This window comes from Gobio gobio (genome assembly GCF_949357685.1).
Source record: "Gobio gobio genome assembly, chromosome: 4".
In the NCBI taxonomy this organism is placed as follows: domain Eukaryota; kingdom Metazoa; phylum Chordata; class Actinopteri; order Cypriniformes; family Gobionidae; genus Gobio; species Gobio gobio.
Genome location: NC_137100.1, coordinates 22,995,721 through 23,020,712, shown reverse-complemented (window position 1 = coordinate 23,020,712; position 24,992 = coordinate 22,995,721). Strand labels below are relative to the sequence as shown.

Genomic DNA, 24,992 nt, shown 5'->3' with positions numbered 1-24,992 from the left:
TGTATCACTTAATGTTAACTTGTTGATTTTATACAACAGTTTAAAAAACAAGATCACATTTGCAATTGTGCTAATTTTTTTGAAAAAGCATCACTAATTTGATATTGCTTAACTGTATCATATAATATAAATATTAAAAACAAGAACACTGCACACACTCACACATTTCAAAAATGAACATAACTGCTTCAAAATTCACGTTTCCGGTATGGGTGTGTGTAATTTACAATCAAGTTATGTTTACCACAAGCTTTATTTTACACATAAATCGAAAAACCCCATTATAAAACACCATAGGAAAATCTTGAGGGAACCAGCGGCAAATTAGTCTTCCAGGTTCTGACGCCACCTGCACCACTCTATTAGGACAGGTTTTGTATATATATATATTTTTTTTTAAACTGATTGATCATTATCAGGCAACATAAGGGACAGAGATGGTGAGTCAAGCAATAAGACTTTATTTATTAATGCAGAGGTAGGTTGGGAAGCGAGGGAAACACAGGTGAGTGGATATGATATAGATGAGTTCCGGATGTTAGCTGGAGAATGACTTGCTTTGTATGCAGGTTGCTTGGAGAATGACGTGTTTGTATGCAGGTGCTGAACAGGAGAGGAAGGCCTTCCAGATGAACACCGGATGATGGAGATGGCAGACGAATGACAGAAGACAGAACGGTGGTTTGTCTTGATGAAGGTGTGCAGGTGATTAGAACTCCGGTGTCTGGAAACAAGTGGGCAGAGTCTGGTGATCTGGTGTTGGTTGTGATGTGGCTAATTGTAGGCCTCATTGATCTGAGGATAAAGTTAATCTCTGAAAAAGAAAGCCTGTAATACTCAAAATACACCAATCAGGCATATTAGTGGGTGGGATATATTAGGCAGCAAGTAAACATTTTGTCCTCAAAGTTGATGTGTTAAAAGCAGGAAAAATGGGCAAGCGTAAGGATTTGAGCGAGTTTGACAAGGGCCAAATTGTGATGGCTAGACGACTGGGTCAGGGCATCTCCAAAACTGCAGCTCTTGTGGACTTTTCCCGGTTTGCAGAGATCCGTATCTTTCAAAAGTGGTCCACGGAAGTTACAATGGTGAATCGGCGACAGGGTCATGGGCGGCCAAGGCTCATTGATGCACGTGGGGAGCGAAGGCTGTTTTGTGTGGTCCGATCAAATAGATGAGCTACTGTAGCTCAAATTGCTCAAGAAGTTAATGCTGGTTCTGATAGAAAGGTGTCAGAATACACAGTGCATCACAGTTTGTTGCGTATGGGGCTACATAGCCACAGACCAGTCAGGGTGCCCATGCTGGCCCATGCCGAAAGTGCCAATAGTGGGCATGTGAGCATCAGAACTGGACCACGTAACAATGGTAGAAGGTTACCTGGTAAAGGTAAAATGTGCTAAGGGTAAGGGTTATACTAGGGCTTTTGCGATAACCGCAATATCGTAATACCGACCGTAATACTGACAAGCCAACCACAAGGGAATGCAAGCAACCATGATGTTCATGGTTTTATTACATTTTTTGGTATTCACTTTACAATAATGTTCATTAGTTAACATTAGTTAACTGCATTAGTTAACATGAACTAATAATGAACTGAACTTATAAAGCATTTATTAATTAACATTTACTTATGCATTATTAAAACCTTGTTACCATTTAGTTAATGAACTGTGAACTAACATGAACAAATCATGAACAGCGGTATTTTATTAACCAATGTTAACAAATATTAACTAATGCTGAGCAGAGGCTGTTAATGGTTAGTTCATGTTAACTAATGCATTAGCTAATGTTAACTAATACGACCTTATTGTAAAGTGTCACCAATTTGTTTTCTTAATTTTTTCCTAAGGCTATGCCCTTCTTGTTTTACACTTCATGCATGTGTATTGAATTAAATAAGTGAAACTTAATGATAACAAAAGTGAAGAATGTATTTTTTTTTCCCGCCAATTGTCTTTTTTTAAACTTGGTTGTGTGTACCATTGTGAGTTATAGATTTGACTAAGCCTAAACAGACAGCTGTGAGAAAGAGAGATTGACTGAGTGCGTGCTATTACTTGCGACTGTCTTTCTTCAGGTCAAGTCATACAGTATATTGGTGAATGAAAAAACATATTCGAAAAGTGCTACATTTTCATAACTCTCCTGCTAACTTGTGCAATTAAAAATATATGTGTTGTCTAGTCACAGTCCAGCCGTCCCATGGCACAGAAAAATTATGCAGTTCACTGAACACACATTGACCCTTTAGAAGGACATTTTCATGCTGGAAAGTACACCACCATCATAGTCACACACTACTGAGATACTGCAATTCTTCTATATTTTAATTCAATAACTCAGTATTTCTTCTCAATAACTTCTATAACTCAATATTTTAATATATGTGCTGTTTCTTTGTTGCAATAAACAATTTAATTTAAAATGTACAAAGCACAGCATACATTACCTGATATTAATAAAATAAAAAATTCTATGAACTCGGTTTTTGTGCAACATTTTAATGTCTACAGTTTACAGTAAAGCAAATAGCAAATATAGTTATCCTGTACATTAACTCACTAGTAGTCTATTACTTTTCAAACTAATAACAAGAATGACCCTTCAGACTAAAGATTTGGATCCAAACACAAGATTATTGTGTTTAACACAAATTAAATCCCACTTAAAGACAAAGATCTTTGAATTTATTGGAATAAAATAGCTATGCAGTCAAAAGTGTTTATATGCTTTACTTTATCATTTATTATCCATTCAATTGTTACATTTTTGGGGAAAATGGGGACAAAATTGGGACACTAATAATGATCCACTGACCTATAATAAAGATATAGGCTACTACGGATCAGTGTAATAATCGGAACATTTACCGCTTTAAACGCAACGCATACACTCCTCTTTCACAGTAATCAATATGGATTTTTCAGTGACAGATACTTAAAACTACATTTGGTTCACTTATTCTTGAGTATGTGGATAGTTGAAAAAAATTGGCCACTTGTTTGTAAAAAATAGTACCAACTCGATAAAAAAAACGCACGATGGCGCTGTTCCATAATGCACTACCGCGGATTGCCAGCACTCCCTCTTGAGAAGTTGTTGGTTGCTTTGGTTGTTAAGGAAGTCCATTAAGTTTGCCTCTTCAGCGAACTGGAGGTAACGGTCAGCTATTTCATACTCAAAATGCGTCATTTTATTCTTCGCACAAATTTATCTTAGTATATATTTTAATTCCATGTTATATTAGTTATATTTTGCAAAGATAAAACGCTACATCAATCTTACAGATGTGTGAGTGTCCGTGTGGCAACAGTGAGTTTTACATCGCTTTGAGGGACAGAGATTTCAGTAACGTTAATCACTGATCATCATACTTCATTATTAATGTCTTTTAGTCTTAGTTAGGTATTAGTTAAAAGTTGGATACCAATAATAATAGTAACGTTAATGTTTTTGTTGTTACTGGTTGTTACTAGTAGCTTAACGGTTGGTGTTGATAATTGACGACGTCCTTTTAAATAAATATTAACGTTACGTAATTTAATGAATTTTGCTAAATAAACATTTCGGTAGATTTTTAACGATTAATGTTTATTATTATTGATGTTTTTCATACAGTCTTACGTAGGGCTGCAACAACTAATTGTTTATGGATTGTGTAATTCTGAAAAACATTCTTCAACAGGTTTGGGCCGTTTACACGACACATTTTCAGCTAAAAACGGAAACTTAAACATGTATTGACTTATTGAGTTTTTCTTTAATATTCTAATATTGGGTACCACCAAACTGGTATAAAATTACTTTTACATTTTCATTTAGAAGACCCTTGTATCCAAAGCTACTTACAATAGAGGAGCATTTTGACACCGAAATAATATACGCAAAATATATGATATAAAATGTTAACTTAACACAGCAGGTTTGTCTAGACAGTGTAATAATATTGTTCAAAAACCCTTTATTCAAAATGTTTTGCTGATTTGAAATTATTTAGATTTATTTATTTAGATTTGTTTTTCTTCACACAATGCTATATTCATAATATAGACCTGCACATTATATTACATTGGGCAAGATGTGGAATATCGCTAAATGCAAAATAAATAATTCAGACAGAATAATCAGAAGTTATCTATAAAACAATTTCCTCACTTTCTCCCCAGGATGTAATCGATTGAGTACCATGGGGTTTCCTTACATCTGAAACCAAGTTTGCCAATAGGATGAGTGAGCATGGAGACAGCATTGTCCCGTTTAACCCCACAGAACTCGGCGGGTCAGGTGAACCAGCTTGTAAAACAGATATTAGTGTTCTACGTGTAGACCTGAGGAAAGAGAAGAGCAACAAGGAGGAGCTTGAAGACATCAAGAAGCCATATGATGGTATCAAACTGCTTCAGGATGAGCATAACAAGGAAGCCAAGCTTATTCCATATCAGCCTCGGCCTCCCTCTCTTCCGAAGCCCGTGGGATTGGGCATGGAGGGTAAATCATTTGATGAGAAGGTGAGGGGGAGAAGATTGAGGAACAGCCAGGAGAGTCTCACGGATCCGGGTGAGACGGGCTCATCCACCGATTCACTTAAAGACACCACCTCAGTGAATGGCCTGGGCCTTGCATCTGGGCGTTCGCTCGATCTCCCACCCGTGGAGACACCACCTTTCATGATTAGGACCGGGAGCTTCTCCGAGAATGACGTGTCCCCCTGTGAGCATTTTGATCCAAATAAAGAGCGAATGAAACCGTCCAGAATTATTCTGTCCCCACTGCAGCTCACTGGCACATATCCTCCTCTGGAGAACAGCGCAGCCTCCGCATCCTTAAGGACAACTAATCGGATTGACAGGGATTGTTTGGATTACAGTGTGGTGGGGAGAAGGGGGCGGTCGGAGAGGCTTCAGAGGAACCTGAGCGATAGCCGGCTGCTGGACACCATGGTGTCAGACAATACCTCTGTCCATTCCATGAAGTCCACCTATAGCGTTCTGAACCCCATCAGACCCCGGGATGTGAGGAACAGGTGAGGAGTGTTTTTTCATTCATTTCTTATTTTCTGCAGCCTATTTGAAGTTGTCCCTCAGCAAATCCTCTACTTTAAGATCACATGATCACATGGTGTCATCTTGATGAACGTCTAAAAAGTGTCTGAGCCTTTTTTTTTTCTCTTTAAAGCAGAATGTGAGAATTGTTGTGTCAATGCGTGAGCCAAATTAAATGTTTCACAAGGTAGTATATCATGATTAATGTTCCTGCAGGAATGAGGTGTTGAATAAATGGCTACTTGCAGAGTCGCCTGAACAGCTTTAGTTGTGTGAAGTGAAAAGTGAAGCTGTATGTTTCTAGAGAGATGGTAGAGCAGTGAAGCGGTGTGTGAAGAATGTAAAGGGGATTAATGGATCAGTGTGATGCTTGTTCAGCACTTCCTGTTACTGTCAAACTGCATCAGACCATTCATTCATGTTCTGCTTGAACGTGAAATGACTATACAAGGACAATAGGAAATACTGAATCTAACTATTAGACAATTTATGTGTTTTGGTTCATCCGGTAATGAAATTCCGCTGTCATTAACTAATCCTCGTGTCGCTTCAAACCCGTATGATTTATTTCTGTGGGACAAGAGTGGAGATGTTTTTAAGAATTGTCTCGCTGTTCTTTTCCATACAGTGAGATCATATTGTGACAAGGGGCTCACACAAAGCTATGCACTGATATGGCCATTATCGAGAATTACTTTTATGTTATGGGTTATGGCTGATATTAAAGGTCTACTATTTTGCCTAAATAAATAAAAATGTATAACACTTAAAACTAAACAAACAATACTACAGCTAAATGTAGGCATAACCAATGTTGGCTAAGTTACTCTAAAAAAGTAATTAATTACTAGTTACTAATTACATCTTCAATAGTGTAATCAGATTACTGTACAAATTACCCTCTCCAAAAAAGTATTTAATTACTTATTAATTACTTTCCAAATCCTATATCAACCACGAGTTAAGTTATTCAAGGATATACATGAAATGGCTCTTTTAATTAATTCAGATACATCATATAAAACTACATCAGTTATTCTTATGAACTGACCAGAGTATTACAAATGTGAGAAGGATAGATAAAAACATGCATTTTAAAGTTAGACTCTAAATTTTGATGTTAATTCCACTATTGTACCATAACGGTAACACTTTACTTGAAGGGGTGTGCATAAGACTGACATGACACCTTCATAATCATGACATGACACGTGTCATGAATATGAATGAGTTTTTATGCATGAACTTCATGACAACTGTCATTAAGTGTCATTCGCTCAATTATGTAATTTTTAATGCAAAGATGACATTATTTGAGATGTCTTTGTCATGACAACTTGACATTACCAAGACAACATAACCTGTCATAAACATGACATAGCAGATTAATTGTCAAACTTAAGTATTAAAATATTAATTATTATCCAAATTAAGTTTTAATACTCTGTCAAATTATTTTATATAAGTGTCATGAATATTTTCCTTGACCTAAACTACAGTGGTACAAGTTGAATTTGTCATTAAAATGTCATTAAGTGTCAATTCTCTGTCAAATGATTTTATAACAGTGAAAACTCACCTCAAAATGATAGAGTGGCACCACTGGTTAGGTGTACGCCATTATGATGGTGTCTTAGCTAGACTTATCCATGATGTAAAAAGGCATTTCAAGAAAATATAAATGTGTGGGATGCTGTAATTAACTGGTTAGGAAACTTTTTTTTTAAACATTATGAACTGAAAAATATTCACGACGCTGTTCTAAAATAATTTGACAGAGTATTAACAAATTCAACTTGTACCACTGAAAAAAATATTTATGACAGGTTATGTTGTCTTGGTAATGTCAAGCTGTCATAACAAAGACATCTCCAATAATGTCATCTTTGCATTAAAAATGACATACTTGAGCGAATTACACTTATTGACAGTTGTCATAAACATGCATACAAACTCCTTCATATTCCTGACATGTCATGTCATTATTATGAAGGTGTCATGTCAGTCTTATGCACAGCACACCCCTTCAAGTAAAGTGTTACCGTATTAGTAATAATTGTTCTACAGTCTATACACCATATTAAGTTAAATTACTTGTGAAGTAACTGTAATTAAATTACACAAAAAATAAGAGTAATCCCTTACTTTACTTTTTCAAGGGAAAAGTAATTAAATTACTGTAACTAGTTACACCCAACACTGGGCATAACACAATGTAAAAAAAAAAAAAGGACCAAAGCAATGCGTGCACATCACCGGCAAAAAATGCGTGGGTAAAACTAGCAGACCTAAACTAGCAAACTAAAATCAGAAATTGAGATTTCAAAAGTCCGGTAGCTCAGCACTTTGCTACTTTTAGACATTCAGTCTCTACTTTACAATATGTAGGAATAGAATTAGTTAAATGTCCACGACGTGGAGGTGATATAATAATTGACTTTTGAAATGTGAAACCTTCTGGGTTGACACATGCTATGAAGATTAAATTACATTTTATGTTTTTTTACTTGGTTTATGCGGGTTTAATTATTATCATTAGTATTATTAATTCTGCATGTTTAAAATTTGACTTTCACTCTTAGTATCCTTGTATTTTTCTTTTGCCTTTTTGTTCCCATGACCCTCTTATCTGTTCTTTTTTTTTAATCGTCATGTGATCCTTGATTATAAAGGCTTGTTGGATACAAACTTTTAATTGTCTGACAAAGAGCCTGCATGGTCAAACGCTACCTGTTTGTGAGTCCACTATAAAAAAAATTTTTTGTTGCATTTTTGGGGCCCTGGTTTTGCTTGTTTTTTTTTTTATTATTATGATTAAAGGTCCCATGGCATGGCATTTTTCTATTATTTTATAGTGTTTCCTGAGGTGTACTTATATTGTTAGTATGATTTTTGCATCATAAAATGTCATAATTTAGAAATAAAAGGCATTTTGTCTATACTGCTGTTTGCCCTGTGGCTGACTGCCCTGTTTCAAGAGGCGTGTCTGCTGTGAGACTTCAGTAAAAACGCCCACTGTTGTGATTGGCTGACATCTTTGCATTTTAAATGAGCGGAGGGGGCGTGGTTTAACGAGGTCTACGACGCACAAGCTGCTGCCAGAGAGACGGATGGACCTGAGTTCACTTCTCATCAGTTCTCACAGCATGTCTCAGTTCAGGGTGAACTGTTGTAGTTACTAGAATATACTTCAGGTTATTAGTTTATTTCTAGTCGGAGGGGCTGTCACTCATGTCAGAAAGTTAGTAACTTTAGTAAATTATGGATCAGCGCTGACTCGAGACGCGAACCGTTTAGAACGATTCAGTCCGATTTGGTGAACTGGTTCGGTTCACTAAAAAGAACCGATTCAAAAGAATGATTCGTTCGCGAACCGGACATCACGGAGACGGAGCGATTGCTAACAAAGTTATTTATAGTAACTACTGAGTTGTGAGAGCGCTGTCTGTCAGCGCGAGTTTATTGTGTTTGTATCTGAGAGTTATGAATAAACACGAGTCCCAGTCACGCCGAGTCCGTCTTCATCATTATTCTACCAACTTTGTAACACATGCAATGTACCTTTACAGCGAGATGAACGAGTTAGTAAGTTTGATTAAAGCAGTATTTCTAGATATGTTCCAATCATATGAAAAGCGTCAGTGACGCGCATTGAGTACACAGCGCAAACAAAGACACAACAGCAGTAATCGAATGTAATCCAGTTTATTGTGGGGAAAGCTGGCTAGCCTAGCCGGATACGCTCAGGCTTACCCCCCTTCTGCTTAATCTCACGCCGCGTTTGGTGCCTCTGCTGTGGGCCAGATGCATTACTGGGGGTCGGGGATGTTGAAGGCCGAGCTTCGGCGTGCGTGAGGTTTATCTCTAAAGATGTGGCTCTGCCGATGTTAAGCAGAAACTCCCGACTGTATGCACATTTAAGAACAGATAGACGCGACGAGGATGTACAAAAACACTGACTCACAAGATAGAAAACACGAAAACACCGTTCTGTCTGGAGAGAGAGAAGCCGCTGCGTGTGCACGAATAATAAATAATTAGCTACACATAAGAAATCACTGATCACAGATCAGAAGGAACTGAAAAAAGACTTCTGTTTTCATTTGTACATCCAAACACTGAGAAACTGCCAGCGTTCACTCGTTCACAAGCCATGATCTCTCGAGCGTTTGCATGGGCGTGCCAGATTCTCTGGGCGGAGGAAAGGGAGGTAACCGTTCCTGCTTGGACGTCAAACCAGGAGACTTCAGGATTGGCTCGTCGGGCCTGTCATTTTCTCAAAGGCAGAGAAAGACAGCCAGAACTCGGGTTTACACCGATCAACATTTCTATCCACTTGGGGGCAATATTCAGGCTAGGGGAACTCATATTAATGTTGAAATACCTCATAAAATGAAAATGTCATGCCATGGGACCTTTAAAAAATGTAATAATGTGTAAAAAAAATTATGTAATAAATGAAATCTAAATCTAATGTTGACCAATATGGTACTTATATGTCTTGCATATTTTCAAGGTTTTACTATCCTTTTTAGATTCAAAAAAATTAAATCCTGGTTACTGTTTGATTTTTGTTGTGTGGAATAGGGCAGAATGACCATTCAAAACATTTGGGTGAACTCATCCTCAGGCGGTTTATATGAATACATTATGCGACATATGATTTCTAATAAAGTTGTTGTTTATTGTTTTCCTGAAACTGTACCTGCATGTGGTTTTAGGAGCTTTCTGGAGGGCAGTGTTTTGGGTAACGGTGCCTTGCTGGGGGCAGAAGAGCTAGACCGCTACTTCCCAGAGAGACGACTTGGTATCTACGTCGCCACATGGAACATGCAGGGAGAGAAGGTGTGGAACAGTACTGTCATTTCTCATGTTGTGTTTGTTGAAGTACATTGCAGCTGTAGCCTAACCTCTCACTCTTGGTCTCAGGGGCTTCCATACAACCTAGATGATCTTCTTCTCCCAACCGACACAGACTTTGCACAGGATGTCTACGTTATAGGAGTTCAGGAAGGCTGTCCAGATAGGTAAGATTTTGCTTATCACAGCTTTTTTTTTTTGTCTTTTCTTGATACTGCATGTTTACTCTCTTAATGTTTGTCCACAGGAGGGAGTGGGAGATCCGCCTGCAGGAAACTCTTGGGCCGTATTACGTAATGCTGTACGCAGCTGCCCATGGAGTTCTCTATCTCACTATATTTGTCAGGAGAGACCTCATATGGTTCTGTTCAGGTAAAACTTGTTTGTTTTTTTTCCCCCCTCTAAATTAAAGGTGCAGTCCATAACTTTTTTTTTTTCGTTAAAAATTATACACACTAAATACACAATGCCAATGTTGTTAATATTAACAATTCAAGAATAAAGTATAACAATAATAATGATTTGCACGGTTTGATGTGATATGACCTTAGCAATAAGTGATATGATTTAATCACCGATTTATTGCTTTTTTTTTTTTTTTCTCAGTCGGTCAGAACAAAAATGGCATATGTTGCTTGTTCAGATGGAATTTTCCAGATGATACCCACGTAAAGATGATAATTCCGCAAATAATTGCAATTGCAGGTTTACGGATTGCAGTTTACGGACTTATGGACTGCAGCTTTAATATGATAGTATATTATGCAGTACCGTTCAAAAGTTTGGGGTCTTGATATTATTATTTTTGTAAGAAATCTCTTATGCTCACCATGGCATTTATTTGTTCAAAGATGCTGTAAAAAACAGTAATATTGTGAAATATTATTACAATTCAAAACAATAATTTTTCTGTTTTAATATATTTTAAAATGTAATTTATTCATGTGATGGCAAAGCTGAAAACAGACATACTCCAGTCTTCAGTGTCACATGATCCTTCAAAAATAATCTAAATGGCGATTTGGTGCTCGAGAAACAGCTCTTATTATAATATTATTATATCTATATTGTTGACTTATGAATGATATTACCAGTGTTAGTTCAAAAGACAATAAAACATTTTTTGTCTTTACTGTCAATTTTCTACATGTTGCAAACATTATCATAATATCACGATGAGAAATAATATGAAATCCAAACTTAATGATTAAAAATGACGTATTTATCATTAAAATGAATTTAAATGAATGAATAATCAGATATTAGTTTTTTTATGAGCCCAAATATTCAAATACAATATTTAGCATATTTAATATTTAATATTTTATTTAAATGCCCATCCCTAATTGAATGTATCCTTGCTGAATAAAAGTATTAATTTCTTCCAAAAACTTGCAGACCTCAGATGTTTTAATGAAAATATAATGTATAAAAGTGTATTTTTCTTCCACTACAGAGGTGGAACATGCTACTGTCACAACTCGAATTATATCTCAGATTAAGACTAAAGGAGCTGTGGGTATCGGCTTCACTTTTTTTGGGACATCCTTCCTCTTTATTACATCCCATTTCACATGTAAGTAGCACATTTGATGGACACTTATTCCAATGTCAAACAACCCAGTTATATGTTTTAATGAATGTTTATAATGACTATGGCATTAGATTTAAGCCCAGCTAGGAATAAACCCAACCCAGTCTGTGTTTGTTTCAGCTGGAGATTCTAAAGTTTATGAGAGGATCTTAGACTATAACAAGATCATAGAAGCTTTGGCTCTTCCTAGAAACCTTCCTGATACCAACCCTTACCGCTCCACCACCTGTGAGTGTTGCTGCTTTTGTCACATTTAAAGGTTTTATTGTGTATTTATTTTATTATTTGAATTTTATGAACAACATTTTTTAATTTGCAGGTGATGTCACAAGCCGTTTTGATGAAGTCTTCTGGTTTGGAGATTTTAACTTCCGCCTGAATAAAGCCAGAGGAGAGGTGGAGGCCGTTTTGAATCAGGTTGTAGGCGCAGATATGAGCCCACTATTACAACATGACCAGCTGTTGAAAGAAATGAAGGAAGGCAAGTGTGAAAAGATGCAGAAGTTCAGTCCTGTGTTCCCTTCATGGAATATTTGTTCTTTAACTCTCTTTGTGCATTTGCAGGTTCCATTTTTAAAGGGTTTCAGGAAGCATCTATTCACTTTCCTCCTACTTACAAGTATGACATTGGTTGTGACGTCTATGACACCACCACAAAGCAGAGGACACCTTCATACACCGTAAACTTTTTTGCTAATTATATGCTAATACGTTGCTATATACCCCATAGAGTATTGTAGTTAATTTTTGGTCTTGTGTTGACAGGATCGGATTCTTTATCGAAACAGACAAGCAGATGACATTAAAGTGATCAAGTATGCGTCTTGCTCGTCCATTAAGACATCAGATCACCGGCCTGTCATCGGCATGTTTCAGGTCAAACTACGTCCGGGTAGAGACAAGTAAGCACTTGCACTCATTTCTACTAATTGAGTAGTAATCTTGAAAATGGACAGTTCACCCTGTCATAATTTACTCACCCTCCTGTTGTTCCGAACAAAGACTTTTGTTCATTTTTTAAATACAAATGAAGATGCGTTTAATGAAACCTGAAAGATTTCTGTCCCTCCATTTCACCAAAACATTTATAGTTTGAAAAGTTCATATAAAACATTGTAAAAGTAATCCATATGAATCCAGTGGTTTAATCCAAGTCTTCTGAGGAAACCCAATCACTTTACATGATAAATAGATATAATTTAGCCTTTCATTCATATGTACACTTTGAATAACGCACATACATAAAGCTCATCAAATATGGTCAACAAAAGCTCAGAAGCTGCATTTGTGTTTCAAAGATAAACGAAAGCCTCATAAGTTTGGAACGGCATGAGGTTGAGTAAATGATGGCAGGATTTTTGGTGCACTAACTTGTAGTTACATGACTCTCCAGTTAGACTTTTTCACATTCATGTCATTCGAAATATTTTAGTGTTACAAATTACTAGGGCTGGTCCGAATACCATTTTTTGAGCGTTGAAGCTTTGGTAGTAATCAACACCGAATATTCAAAGCTTCGGAGGGAGGGGGCTGAACATATTCCTCTCTCTAATAAAGGCAGGAATCTCGAGTGGCGCGTCTCAGAGAACGGACACTGCATTAGTGATACAAAACACACAGGTCTGTTACGTCCCAGGAATAAGCTCCTATATTTCGCAGTAGATTCATTTAGATTGATAATAACGGGTAATAGGCTTGCTGCGATAGTCTGTGTTACCGGTTACATCACTTGCCCACTGCGGCACCGCCCCCCACCATCATTTACATATATATTATGTAGTAAAAATAATTTAGTTCAGGTAGAGAACAGATTAACTACAGTTAAAAACTGAACGTGCAGCGTGAGCCGAACGAGAGTAGCAGCACAGACCAGCAGCAGGAGTCAGATTTCATTCATCACGAGAGTGAGGAGCTGAAAGACAAGATGATCGTGTAAGATTTTATTTCAACAACATGAAAATGTAAAAGCGCCTATTTAAGGGGGTGCCCCTTATTGTACTGTTTTGTTGTTGTGTTTCTCATTAAGAATAATAGGCTAATGAACCCACCAAGCAAGCAACCCGCTCCCGAACTGGCGCTAATTCTAAATCGAAACTAAAATGCGCACGGCCGCACTGTCATTCATTCACGGGCGTGCAGTGCACATTTCCTCACCGTCACATCCCTAACGGGTAAAAAGGCTAATACATTTTATTCTATTCTATTCTCAACAATGTCAAACCAATGCAGCTTAACCCAAAATACAAGCTCGTACAGTTGTGCGCTCTAGACAGAGAATACTCTGTTGCAGGGAACGCTAAGAAGCAAATGTATGTATTAAGTATAACGAGGTTGGGTTCCTATTCAACTGTCCAGCCTATTCGAAACTGCTAGGCTATAAAATAATTGTAAAAAAAAAAAAAATGTTTTAATGATTTTATAGTGTAAACATATTCAAACCAAGCGCGAATGAGAACCTTTTCGAGGGGGTGCCGGGTTTGCGAGAAAAAAAAATTATATTCGAATCCCAAAATTGAAAATCGAATACCAACCCACTGAACAAATATTTGAATATTCTGGTCCAGCCCTACAAATGACCTTAAAGATGACATGCAGAAGCACTGGGAAAACCTGCTGTTGTGTCGCCCTACAAAACAAGCCATGTGATCTAGTCAACGCAAGCTTTTCATCAATTTATGCAATGGAATGTTTTGAGGTTTGTTTATGTTATGGGTGTGTGTTTATGCCATGAGATGTTATTCATGCAGATTTGATAAACCACTCAGTCAGTCTGTTATCCTCCCCAGCATTCCTTTGGGTGCTGGCCAGTTTGACAGGAGCCTGTACCTAGAAGGAATCCGAAGGAGAATCACAAGAGAGTTGAAAAAGAGAGAGGCAGCCATGAAAAACCAGAACAACAGTGCAGTTTGTACCATATCCTGATGTGCGAGAGCCATGGGGTGCTTAAACGGATCATTTCAAACACAGAGCTACTGACTTGGAAAGCTGGACTTTCAGGTCCAAAGGATAACTCTGTACTACGGATGTCACAGCACTGAAGTGCACAGTCCAGGGTCCAAAAGACTGCAGCTGGTGTTGGAACTATGAAATATATGACTTTTTAAATCTATAAATTATACTGACCGGAGTAAGTTAACTGTACTGTACATCCATTATTCCAAATGAGTTTCTTTGTATTATTTCATATTCTGGTATTTGACTTGCAAGCCAAAACAGTCTGTCCTGTTTATGGTTTTAACTGATAGTGTTTCATGGCCTTGTTAAACCATTAGCTCAACTTCTATACCCGGTTTCACAGACAAGGCTTAAGCTAGTCCCAGATTAAAATGATTGTTTAAGCTATTTTAACTGAAAGCAACTTGCACTGGCATATCTTAATTTGTCTCAAGAAGCACATCAATGTTTTTATTTCATTTTAAGGAACGTTTATAAAAGCTACTTAAATGTCCTAGTTGAGCTAAGGCTTAATCTAAGCTCTGTCTGTGAAAGGAGGCGCTAATCTTTAACTGATCATGTAAACACCTCATACCAGTACCGGGTAGCTGATCCTCCTAATTGTATTGGCTGCACTGGGTCTCACTTTTGAACATTTTCTAAACAATGTGCTAACATTGGTACTGCTTTTTAAAAGGGAACTGTACTGTAGCATCATAACCAGCAAAATGAGGGAGAATTGGTGTTCGCAGCTGTTTATTTATTGATTGTCATTGATAGGTGAATGTGGTGTATCATGTAGAGAATTTGACCTTCGGTTAAAATGTGTGGCGGCACAGACTATACTTGAGTTTACTGCCTTAACTGTTAACTAACAACAAAATTCAGCTTACTTGATGTAAAGTGCGATATTCGTATGGGAGCAGGAACGACCATAGTATTGGTATTGCTTGCGCATGGATCTCAGTGACTGTGCTGTAATAGTAAGTCAAACATTCACATCATGAATTTCAGTTCTATTTTGTACTGAAAGTGCCTGCGATCTTGCTCATGATTGCCTCAGTGACTTCAAATACGTTCTGCTGTTTAAAACCAAATAATAGCCTGTTACAAATATTTGTTTACAATGTAAAGTAAAACTGACTCATATTTGGTGTCATTTTGTTTCAAGCACACATTTGGTTATTCAAACACAAACCAAGGAACATATTGCTGAATATTCAAAATGCACATGATAATTAGAAACAAAAAATAAATAGAAAAGATCAAACCTTTATTTTTTCCAAGAGATGACAGATTCACCCATTGCCATCATAATGAGCAGCAATGGAAAAATATAACAGTAAACTGAAGTGCAAGGGAATAAATATGTTATTTTAGGGTAAACCAACAAAGGGAGGAGGTGGGGATCATGTTAACAGTGACTTAGCAACAGTAATAGGGCTTATATATATGCTTCAGATCATTGGTTGATGGGTTTTGTTAGTTTTCACTGCTATATTAAGTGGTAGATATCACAGTCTCTGTCATTCGGATTAAATATTTTAATATCTAACATTTGAACTGAAAGATATGCTTTATAAAGCTTTGTGGAAAAATGCTATGTAATGTGAGGAATATCTGGCTTGCCCAGTTTTACACAGAAGCCTATGAACAGCAATGCATGAGAAAGTCCACTTATTGAGTCACATAAGAAGGATGTGTGTAAAATTAGGACATTCACTTAAACACAAGGTGGGTTCAACAAAATCATGCAAAAAAAAAGTGGGTGTGTGAAACTGAACTCGCCATCACATTAACATTTAAAATTTGGAAAATTTCATTTTCCCCACCCAAAAAGGAAATTTCTGTCATTTACTCACTCGTCATTCAAAACCCGTTTGACCCTCTTTCTTCTGTGTAACAGAAAGAAATATTTTGAGGAATGCTGGGAACCAAACACTTTGTATTAACAGCAAATTAAGACATAATCTTTTATGTTCCACAGAAGAAGTATGGAATGACGTGCGAGTAAATGACTTTTGTTCAGTAAATCTTTCAAGTCAAATTTGAAACACTATCGAAATGAAATGCAACCACAGTCCTTCTAAGCATTGCACAAATTCCAGTCAAGAAAAATATTTGTTGGGCCAGTCCTCCTATTTATCCCCTATCGGAACAGGCGGTATATGCGAGGCAGACGTCCATCTTTACTAGAGAGAGCGGCTTGAATGTCCTCGTACGAGGGCAGCTCAGTCAGGTCTCCCAGCGCAGCTACCGCAGGCTTACTACGTAGCATTTTCGTTGCAACTCTCTTGATGTCACTTGCCGTAACATTACCTAAAACAAAGAAATTGTTCATTGATTTTTTTATTTTATTTTGCAAAGCGATTTCACCAGGAAAGAACAAGTGAATAATTTGATATTGGTATTACACATTAAAGCAAACTAATGTATTAAGTCAGGAAAGCACACTACCGTTCAAAAGTTGTTTTTGTAAAGTTTGTATTTATTGTGAAATATTATAATTTAAAACAACTGTTTTCTTTTTTAATATAGTTTCAATTTCATTCCTGTGATGGCAGTGCTGAATTTTCAGCATTGTTACTCCAGTCTTCAGTGTGTCACATGATCCTTCAGAAATCATTCTAATATGCTGATTTTCTGCTCAAGAAACTTCTGATTATCATCAATGTTGAAAACCGTTGCTTTGCTTCACATCTTTGTGGAACTCTTTTAGAATTTCATAAATGCTGTTCTTTTGAATTAATTTAAAATGGAAATCTTTTGTAACATTATAAATGCCTTTACTGTTACTTTTAACCAATTTACTGCATCCTTGATGAATTTCTTTAAAAAAAACACAAACTTTTGAACGGTAGTTTAAGTATTGAATAAATAAATATTAAACACATTTACAAAGCTAAATTAAGGGTGTGTTCACACTTGTAGTTTGATCCGGGCCAAAAACAGTTAGTCCTGGTCCGCCTTAACGTTCTCATTGGCATTTTAACACCGAGCCTAAAAGCATAGGGATATGTTCACAATCTAATTGGTCAGCATTGGTTTTTATGCATATTTCATGATGCAACTTACCGAACATCCAAAACAATGCCGTGTGTGTGTGTGCGTAGCTTACATATGATGGTATTTTGACCAGCTGAGAACTTGTGAAAAGCTTATAAAATGTGTAAAGGGTCAAAACAGTGGCAGAAATTCCTCCGTTACACACACACACACAGATCTGCGAGGAGATGTGTTTTTGATGCATCTTGTGACATCACGTCCCGTTTTTGGATAATTTTCATGTGTTTGGTCAATGGTGCAGTTCGAATAAAAATATGAAAGCAACAGAGTTTGTTTGGAAGCGGACCAAGACCCATATTTTCAGCGTTCTCGGTCCGGTTGTTTAGTGCGCACCAGGGTTCAGATGTCAGCAAAGTCAAGTCAACTTTATTTATATCCTCCTGGGACCCACGAATAGACTTTTGTCCACTGTAGTGGACGTTATATTTTAGGGAATTTCTCTGACATCATACATGTCACAGTCTGGATGTCCTGTATAGAGCACATTCGGGGCTTTGCAGAGATACCAAATGTTTGGAGGTTTCACCAGGACAACAACAACTTCTTGGTCTTTAAAAATGGCTGACATTAATGTTTAGCACTCTTATGGAAATATGATAATATTTTTTAATTATAATTTAAATCGGATTAATTTTCAAATTGTTTGTTATAAATCAACATCTGAGGAAAATGTTTAGGGGGTTTCTAATCAAAATATGACTTTCTGTTACAGAACAGGGCATTGATTTCATAAATGTCTACTGTAGTGGATGCCAGGATTTAAATCATGTTTATCAGGCATTTTGGAGACATAAGTGAATAGGGAAATAAATTAAATATCAATATTCCTATGAAATATTAGATATTATGAAAATGTTGCCAATTATTACACTTATTTTTTCATTACATGTGGCACAAAGAACACATTAATATGCAAATTAGATGCAGTGTATATATACACATTGCATTGAATGGGAAAATCCAAGTATGGCCATTTTACCCACATATTTCATGAAGTAAAATGGTATATCAATGCATTTCGTTGTATCTTTCATAACATAGTTCAGAATCATCTTTAAACAAAGTTTGTTTTAAAAAAATCCTGAAACCTTAAAATTGATTGGTGAATTAAAAATAAATCCCATTGTTTTTGCCTATACATGCAATTTCATGTCATTTTATTTTTTTAACAACTCAGTCCTGGTGTCAACTACAGAGAACATATCATAACATATGAATAAAATGTAATTTTTCAAAAATGTTTTTTTTTTTCCATTTGTTTCTTATGCTCTAAAAACAATGTAATGACATGAAAAAATACTAAATTCAAAACACTTTTTTTTTCTGGGTCCCAGGAGGATATAGCGCTTTTTACACTGCAGATTGTTTCAAAGCAGCTTCACAGTGTTAAACAGGAAAATAATGCAACAGAATTTGATTTGGCTGTACAGCCATTCTGGAGAAAACGGTGATGTCATCAGCTCATTTTAATTATCATATAGTGACAATGTGGGCAGATCAGTCATTTAGTTGATGCATTTAATTTAGTTTAGTAATTAAATTTATTTGGATATTTAGTTGAAAATTTGGTGTCCCCAACTGAGCAAGGCAAGGAACCAAAACTCCATCAGGTGGCATAATGGAGAAAAATAAACCTTGGGAGAAACCAGGGTCAGTCGGGGTGCCAGTTCTCCTCTGGCCAATTGACAAACAGTGTATGATTATTATTCTGGCAACTTTACAGGTCAGAGGTCATACTAGATTGAAAGATCGGAGTCATCACACCAGAGATGGGTTTATTGAGGATGCTGTGTCGGTGAGGCAATTTCAGGGGGAGTCTAATTGACACGGCAGCGTACACACTTATTCAAATGAACTGCACTAACAGAGCAATCGCACCAGGGTTCATTTTAATCGATCCAAACATGCAAAGTGTGAACACACCCTAATAGTTCAGAAAGGCTTTACTCTGCAGTAACATTAATACTTACTGATGAGATCACACAGCTCATGCGGCAGCTTCCTCTTGCCTGTCGCAAGTACCTGTCGACCTACGTCTTCAAAGATGACGGGTCGAGACTCCAGGTTCATCATGAGCATGGATTTCAGTTGTGTCTTGGCTCTCTCTAACTCCATCTGCACAAGTGAGAGGTTTGCAACAATGCAATGCAACAAATTTAGAAGAAGAAAAAACAAAACAAAGGAAGGTCTTACTTCTCCTGCTGTCCCAGTCATCTGAATAAACTCCCTTGTAATGATCTCCACCATTTCTCGCACCTGAAGAGATGAATAGTTAAGAAAATGTGGTGTATTGTAGTAATATTTATCATGTACATCTAGCTACAGTACCTGTCTAGGGTCTGCACTTGCATGGATACACAGAAGACCACTATCTTCATAGCTGTGGTGGTACGAAGTGGCATTGTACATCCAGTGATGCCTTTCCAAACGACAACAAATTGCTAAAAACTGATCATCATATAACAGCAGTTTAAGAGCATGAGGAGATGATGCCACACCTGTTGAGCACATTAAGGTAGAGACGGGTGAACATGCCTTTTCCTGGCCCTCCGGCAGAGAAGGACCCTCCGCCTCCCATCATCATATTGAGGACCGCAAATGGGATGAAGTCATCCTCCTATCAATCACACACACAAAAAGGCTTCTATTAACACACAAGCAGTTTGAGTGTGAAAGTGAACTGATTTGATTTCATGTGTGTAACAAACCAAAAAGGAGCAGCTCTCCAGTCCAATCATGATGTGTGTTAGTTCAGGAATAGGTGTCGGACCCAAACTCACATCGGACATGTCCTTCTCCATCTGAAATGAGACAAGCAGCTTAGATTAAGTATTTCAGGAACCTTTAAAATGCTGCTGGTCTTCAACTAGACGTTTCACAGCCTTTAAAAAGGTACTCACCTTAACAAAGCCGCCAGTGTATTGTGCTACTGACAGGTCGACGTTAGCAGGTGTGCTCACGCCCCATACAGGTTTAACATTTAGGAGATACTTCCTGGCACACTGAACAAGCTGCTCATGTTCAATCCCAACCCCGGCCAGCACCATGCGCTCCGGGCAGTAATAGCTCTGTAGGTACTTATGAAGCAGCCTCCTGTCAATCTTCTCAACATTGTCGGCAGGGCAGAAGCGAGGCAGGCCCACGGTGTTGCCCCTGTATGCTGCCTAAACATTGTAGAGACAATAAAATAAGACTTACAAAATCATTTTCAATGATCTACAGCAAAGTATTGATATTTGAAGAAGTGGTCATACAGCATGAATCATTTCTGTTAGTAAAGGCTCCGGGTCAGGTCTCATGTTCAAATCCTCCAACTCAAACCGAACAGCCATTCTGGTCATCTCAATCTCCTCATCTGGAGAAAATAGAATATTTCTTTATAACATAGTTAACAAAGTTACATTACCAGTCAAAAGTTTGGAATCATTAAGTTTTTGAAAGGAGTCTCTTATGCTCACCAAAGCATTTATTTGATAAAAAAAAAAAAAAAAGTGATATTCTGAAATATTACAATTTAAAAGCACTGTTTTCTATTTTAATATATTTTAAGACATAATTTATTCCTGTGATTATCAAAGCTGAATTACTCAGTCTTCAGTGTCACATGATCCTTTAGAAATCATTGTTATATGCCAATTTGGTGCAGTTATCAATTATTATTGATGCTCAATTTTTAATATTGGTCATTATAAATGTTGAAAACAATTGTGTTGCTTTGTGATTCAGGATTAATTTTTTTGAAATATAATTTGCAACATTTTAAATGTTTTCACTGTCACTTTTGATCATTTTAATGCTTTCTTGCTGAAAATATGTATTATTAAGGTGTCCTACAACAGTTTTACATGCATCAAAGGTCAAAAACACTTTCATTTTCTCATAATATACATTGCATATCACATTTTTCAAAGATTCTCAAACGACTCGTCCAAAGATTCAGTCTGTCTATATCCCTCCTTTCCGAGAGCCTACTCTGCTCTGATTGGTCAGATGGCTCAGTCTTGTTGTGATTGGTCTAACGCTTACAGCGCGTGTCAGAAACAAAATGCATATTACCATAACTGTACTTCAGCTCCAGACAGTGTTGCCAGATTGGGCGGGTTTAAATTTGATTGTGTGGGTAACAGTTGATTTGGGCAGGTGGATAAGATTTGGGACATAGACCCCTTCAATATCTTCCATTGTAGAAAAGCCAATGTCTGAATATGACACTGACATCTTGCGCTGATTTGGGACTTTTGGGATTTGGGAGTCTGCGCAGTAGTGATCTCGGGACCTGAGTCTACGCAGTAGAGAACAGGTAGTAGAGCCGCGATATCAAAACCCCGCCAAAACTTCCGCAGTATCTGTCGGTACAGTTTACAGAACAACTCATTATGTCAGTGTCAGAAATAAACAGTTATGGAAATGTAGAAATTAAAGCTAAAAGCTCCAATCTCCTCCCGAAAAAAGTTTGTTGGTGCCTCACTGACAACTTCGCTCAGAAGCTGTCAATCATGTCACACCCCCGTTTTTTATAGCATCAAATAACTAACTAAAACCAAACTTATTTTAAAAAAAACGAACGCTTGAACTTACATCAGCGGGATAAAAACTACCTAAAATAACAAACCATCTTTAGAAAAAAAATTATTTGAAGTGTAATGTGTTTAGTTTGTCTTGCGTCCAATTAGAATACATGGAGGGGGCGGGGTTTATGAGCTATACTGGGACCAACCACCTGGGGGCGAGACGCTTTGGCTTCACTTTTCAGGACGTGTGGGGCACGCTTGGTTTTGAGGTCAGTTTGGCCGTTTTCAAAGATCTACATTTTATAGGCAGTCGATTGGCGAGTCAACATGATGTCGCCGCCGAGCACGCACTTTTAGCCAATCAGCAGGCACACGTGATCATTCACGAGAAACGGGTTTTTAGCACGATAACTTGTAGCTGTATATTCAAGTTATCACAATGCCAAAGTGGCGTAAATGTACAGTAAGTTGTATCTACAGTAAAGAGTGGGAGAGTTTACACCTGTGGTGAGTGATGACTCAAAGGCTCTTTATAAATATAACTAACTCTGAAAGCACAGTTGAAAGATTTGAAAACGAACAATGGACGACTCCTGTCCATTGTCATGTGCACACTGGCCTGACCAGGACATCTGCAACTTTTAAATCATCCAGACTGCAAACTACTCGTCCCCGACAGCTGTTGAAAGAGGTTTGGATCAACAACAGTGTTAATTTCGTCGACGAATAATTTGTCATAATTTTCGTCAACAACCTTTTTTCATTGACGAAAACGAGACGATAACTAAATAAAAACTAGTGTTGGATGACAAAAACTGTGACGAAAATCAACTGTCATTTTCGTCAACAAATAAAAACGAGACGAAAATGTAAAGGAGGGACAATTAGGGAAGAGATCCAGTCAGAACTGATATCCTGTGTAACAGATACGCACATTTGATTTGAACGTGCTGATCTAACCGCTGGAAAAGGCTCACGCATCCCCAATACAGCACTCCAGAGCAGCTCACAATCAATGAATAGCGCACATTTATGCCATGCAATTGACTATGCCGAAAACTAAATCAAAATTTGCTGTCAAAATTAACACTGATCAACGATTAATCAGTTTTGACTGTTCTACAATGTGTACTCTAGGATGTACTAGTTCTGTTTGAAGTTAGAGCGCAACACAAATGTAAGCGCATTATTATTATTGTCGTTAATTTTCTGCATATGCATTATGCAATTGTGTTGCTTTAGACTGGACAACTCGAATTAGCAGTTCAGAATCTATTCTTTTTTTTGGAAGACAATAACCATTTATCATGTACTTTGATCTTCAAAACTTTGCAGACCTTTTATAATCACAAACAGCTATATTATACACTGCATGAAAGGGAGTATCTGAAAAGACTTAATAGGGGCATAATATTCTAACAAACTTTTGACTGGTAGAGTATCTTTAACCCTTTCAAACAATCAGTTGTGTTTTAGATGCTCACCTAATAAACGGGGCTGTAGAACTGCATCTGACAGGAGGCTCACCACAGTTTCCAGACCCTTCACTTCAGCTGAAACCGCATACATCGTTGTGTCCCTGTAAATGACAGAAAGTAATAAAACATGCTAAACATGAGGTAAACAGAAAAGGACTGGAACACTTTGGACTGGAAAAAAGGGAATGAAATGCAATGTTTGGCATTGCAGGTTTGACCTGGATGTTTGGCAGTCACATATGCCTCCATGTTTCTCAAGTGTTAGGAGAATTTCATCTTTACTTCCAAACTGGGCTGTAGACTTACAGTAAAGAAGAATGAGTTGGTTTGTGCACTAAAAATCAAAACACAGTTAAAGCAATTCAACTCCTAAACATACAGAAAGCGACTTACAGAAAATGAAAGCTTTTCCAAAAAGTGTGCAATTCCACTGGGATATTTTGCTTCATGACGGGAACCCGAGTTTACTAAAACTAAAAACAAGCAGGTGAAATAAAACATCCAGTATCTGGTTCAGCTCATTAGAATCAAATAACATCAGAGTATCTACTGCACATTTTACTTACTTCCAACTGTACAGAATTGACCAAATTTGTTCTGAGATGCAACTTTGAGTCCGTTTTCTAAAGTGGTGATTTTAGTCTCGTATTTCTCATGGCCGTCCACAGAAGCAAAGATAGGTTTGGGAATCCCGGGCAGCGGTGCGGACAGGGACACATTGGGATATGCGCTGCCACTGCTGTACTGCCTACATACTGCAACGCCATATCTGCAGCACACAGACAATTAGCAATAATCATATTCTGACTGTACGAACTATGCTTTTACAGGCATCTCAATACTTAACACACGTGACAAGAAAAATGATAATAACAACAACAACAACAACTCCACACTGGCAATTGTAATATTTGCTGTCAATATAGTTTAATTACGGAAGCGCGAGGGAAAGCACGCGAGATTTTGAAGTTTATCACATGTACCGCTACACGATTTTATAAGTAGTGAGAACATCTAATATATATGATTTTATAAAGTCAGAGCAAACATGTGGCTACGGCTCTATTATACATACGACACACTTCCTTACAGAGCGTAAATAACAAAGACATTAGATCAAACCTCTGCGCTCGGCTCCAGCCTCTCAATCTGGACATGTGAGCAGCCATATTGGATTCTATTTGACCATGAACCTTGCCCGGAAATGATTATTAAACACTTCCTACTCTACTTCCTTAGTAATGTTGCTACGATGTTGCCTAGCCCTAGAGAAAAAAGAAAGAAAGACAGAAGAAAGAAAAAAAACCCGTTATCTAAAGACCCACATAGACGGCAATATTGAGGACACAAAATATATATTACATTGATACTTTGATGGAAAATAGAAAACCTGGTATTTGCACAGTGACAACTAATTTATATTATGATATAAATTATACTGTAAACTGATACTGTATATATATACATACACGTTTAAATCATGTCCAATTAGCCTAAA

General features: G+C 37.3%; 2 protein-coding genes across 4 annotated transcripts; one reads left to right on the top strand and one right to left on the bottom strand.

Annotated features, from left to right (window-relative positions):
• The first annotated feature begins 644 nt into the window (after positions 1-644).
• On the top strand, positions 645-15,708 carry inpp5e (inositol polyphosphate-5-phosphatase E). Of its 3 annotated transcripts, none has more exons than XM_079814841.1 (11): positions 645-697; positions 4,176-5,032; positions 9,773-9,896; positions 9,981-10,078; positions 10,159-10,283; positions 11,368-11,487; positions 11,626-11,733; positions 11,825-11,986; positions 12,070-12,185; positions 12,271-12,407; positions 14,292-15,708. In XM_079814841.1, the coding sequence occupies exons 2-11, from the start codon at positions 4,236-4,238 to the stop codon at positions 14,425-14,427; spliced, it is 1,923 nt and encodes a 640-aa protein (XP_079670967.1). In that variant the 5' UTR covers positions 645-697; positions 4,176-4,235; the 3' UTR covers positions 14,428-15,708. The 3 variants fall into 3 exon arrangements, with proteins under 3 accessions (XP_079670967.1, XP_079670965.1, XP_079670966.1); XM_079814839.1 differs by lacking the exon at positions 645-697 and adding an exon at positions 3,100-3,165; XM_079814840.1 differs by lacking the exon at positions 645-697 and adding an exon at positions 3,153-3,171.
• Positions 15,696-24,710, bottom strand: pmpca (peptidase, mitochondrial processing subunit alpha). Its single transcript, XM_079814842.1, has 13 exons — positions 24,617-24,710; positions 24,061-24,263; positions 23,888-23,967; positions 23,713-23,795; positions 23,501-23,595; positions 20,760-20,860; positions 20,406-20,669; positions 20,214-20,306; positions 20,004-20,122; positions 19,834-19,924; positions 19,699-19,761; positions 19,476-19,620; positions 15,696-16,758 (listed from the first exon to the last, which is right to left on the bottom strand). Exons 1-13 carry the CDS (start codon positions 24,661-24,663, stop codon positions 16,589-16,591), a joined length of 1,554 nt encoding a protein of 517 aa, XP_079670968.1. The 5' UTR covers positions 24,664-24,710; the 3' UTR covers positions 15,696-16,588.
• Between the last annotated feature and the right edge of the window lie 282 nt (positions 24,711-24,992).

Bases quoted from the DNA above. Each gene is read 5' to 3' on its own strand.
- inpp5e (XM_079814841.1), top strand. From the start codon at position 4,236: ATGAGTGAGCATGGAGACAGCATTGTCCCGTTTAACCCCACAGAACTC. The intron at 10,079-10,158 runs GTAAGATTTTGC...GTTTGTCCACAG, and splicing joins CAGGAAGGCTGTCCAGATAG to GAGGGAGTGGGAGATCCGCC. The intron at 11,734-11,824 runs GTGAGTGTTGCT...TTTAATTTGCAG, and splicing joins CCCTTACCGCTCCACCACCT to GTGATGTCACAAGCCGTTTT.
- pmpca (XM_079814842.1), bottom strand. From the start codon at position 24,663: ATGGCTGCTCACATGTCCAGATTGAGAGGCTGGAGCCGAGCGCAGAG. The intron at 24,264-24,616 runs GTTTGATCTAAT...TGTGTGCTGCAG, and splicing joins GGCTGGAGCCGAGCGCAGAG to ATATGGCGTTGCAGTATGTA. The intron at 23,968-24,060 runs GTAAGTAAAATG...GCTTGTTTTTAG, and splicing joins TCAATTCTGTACAGTTGGAA to TTTTAGTAAACTCGGGTTCC.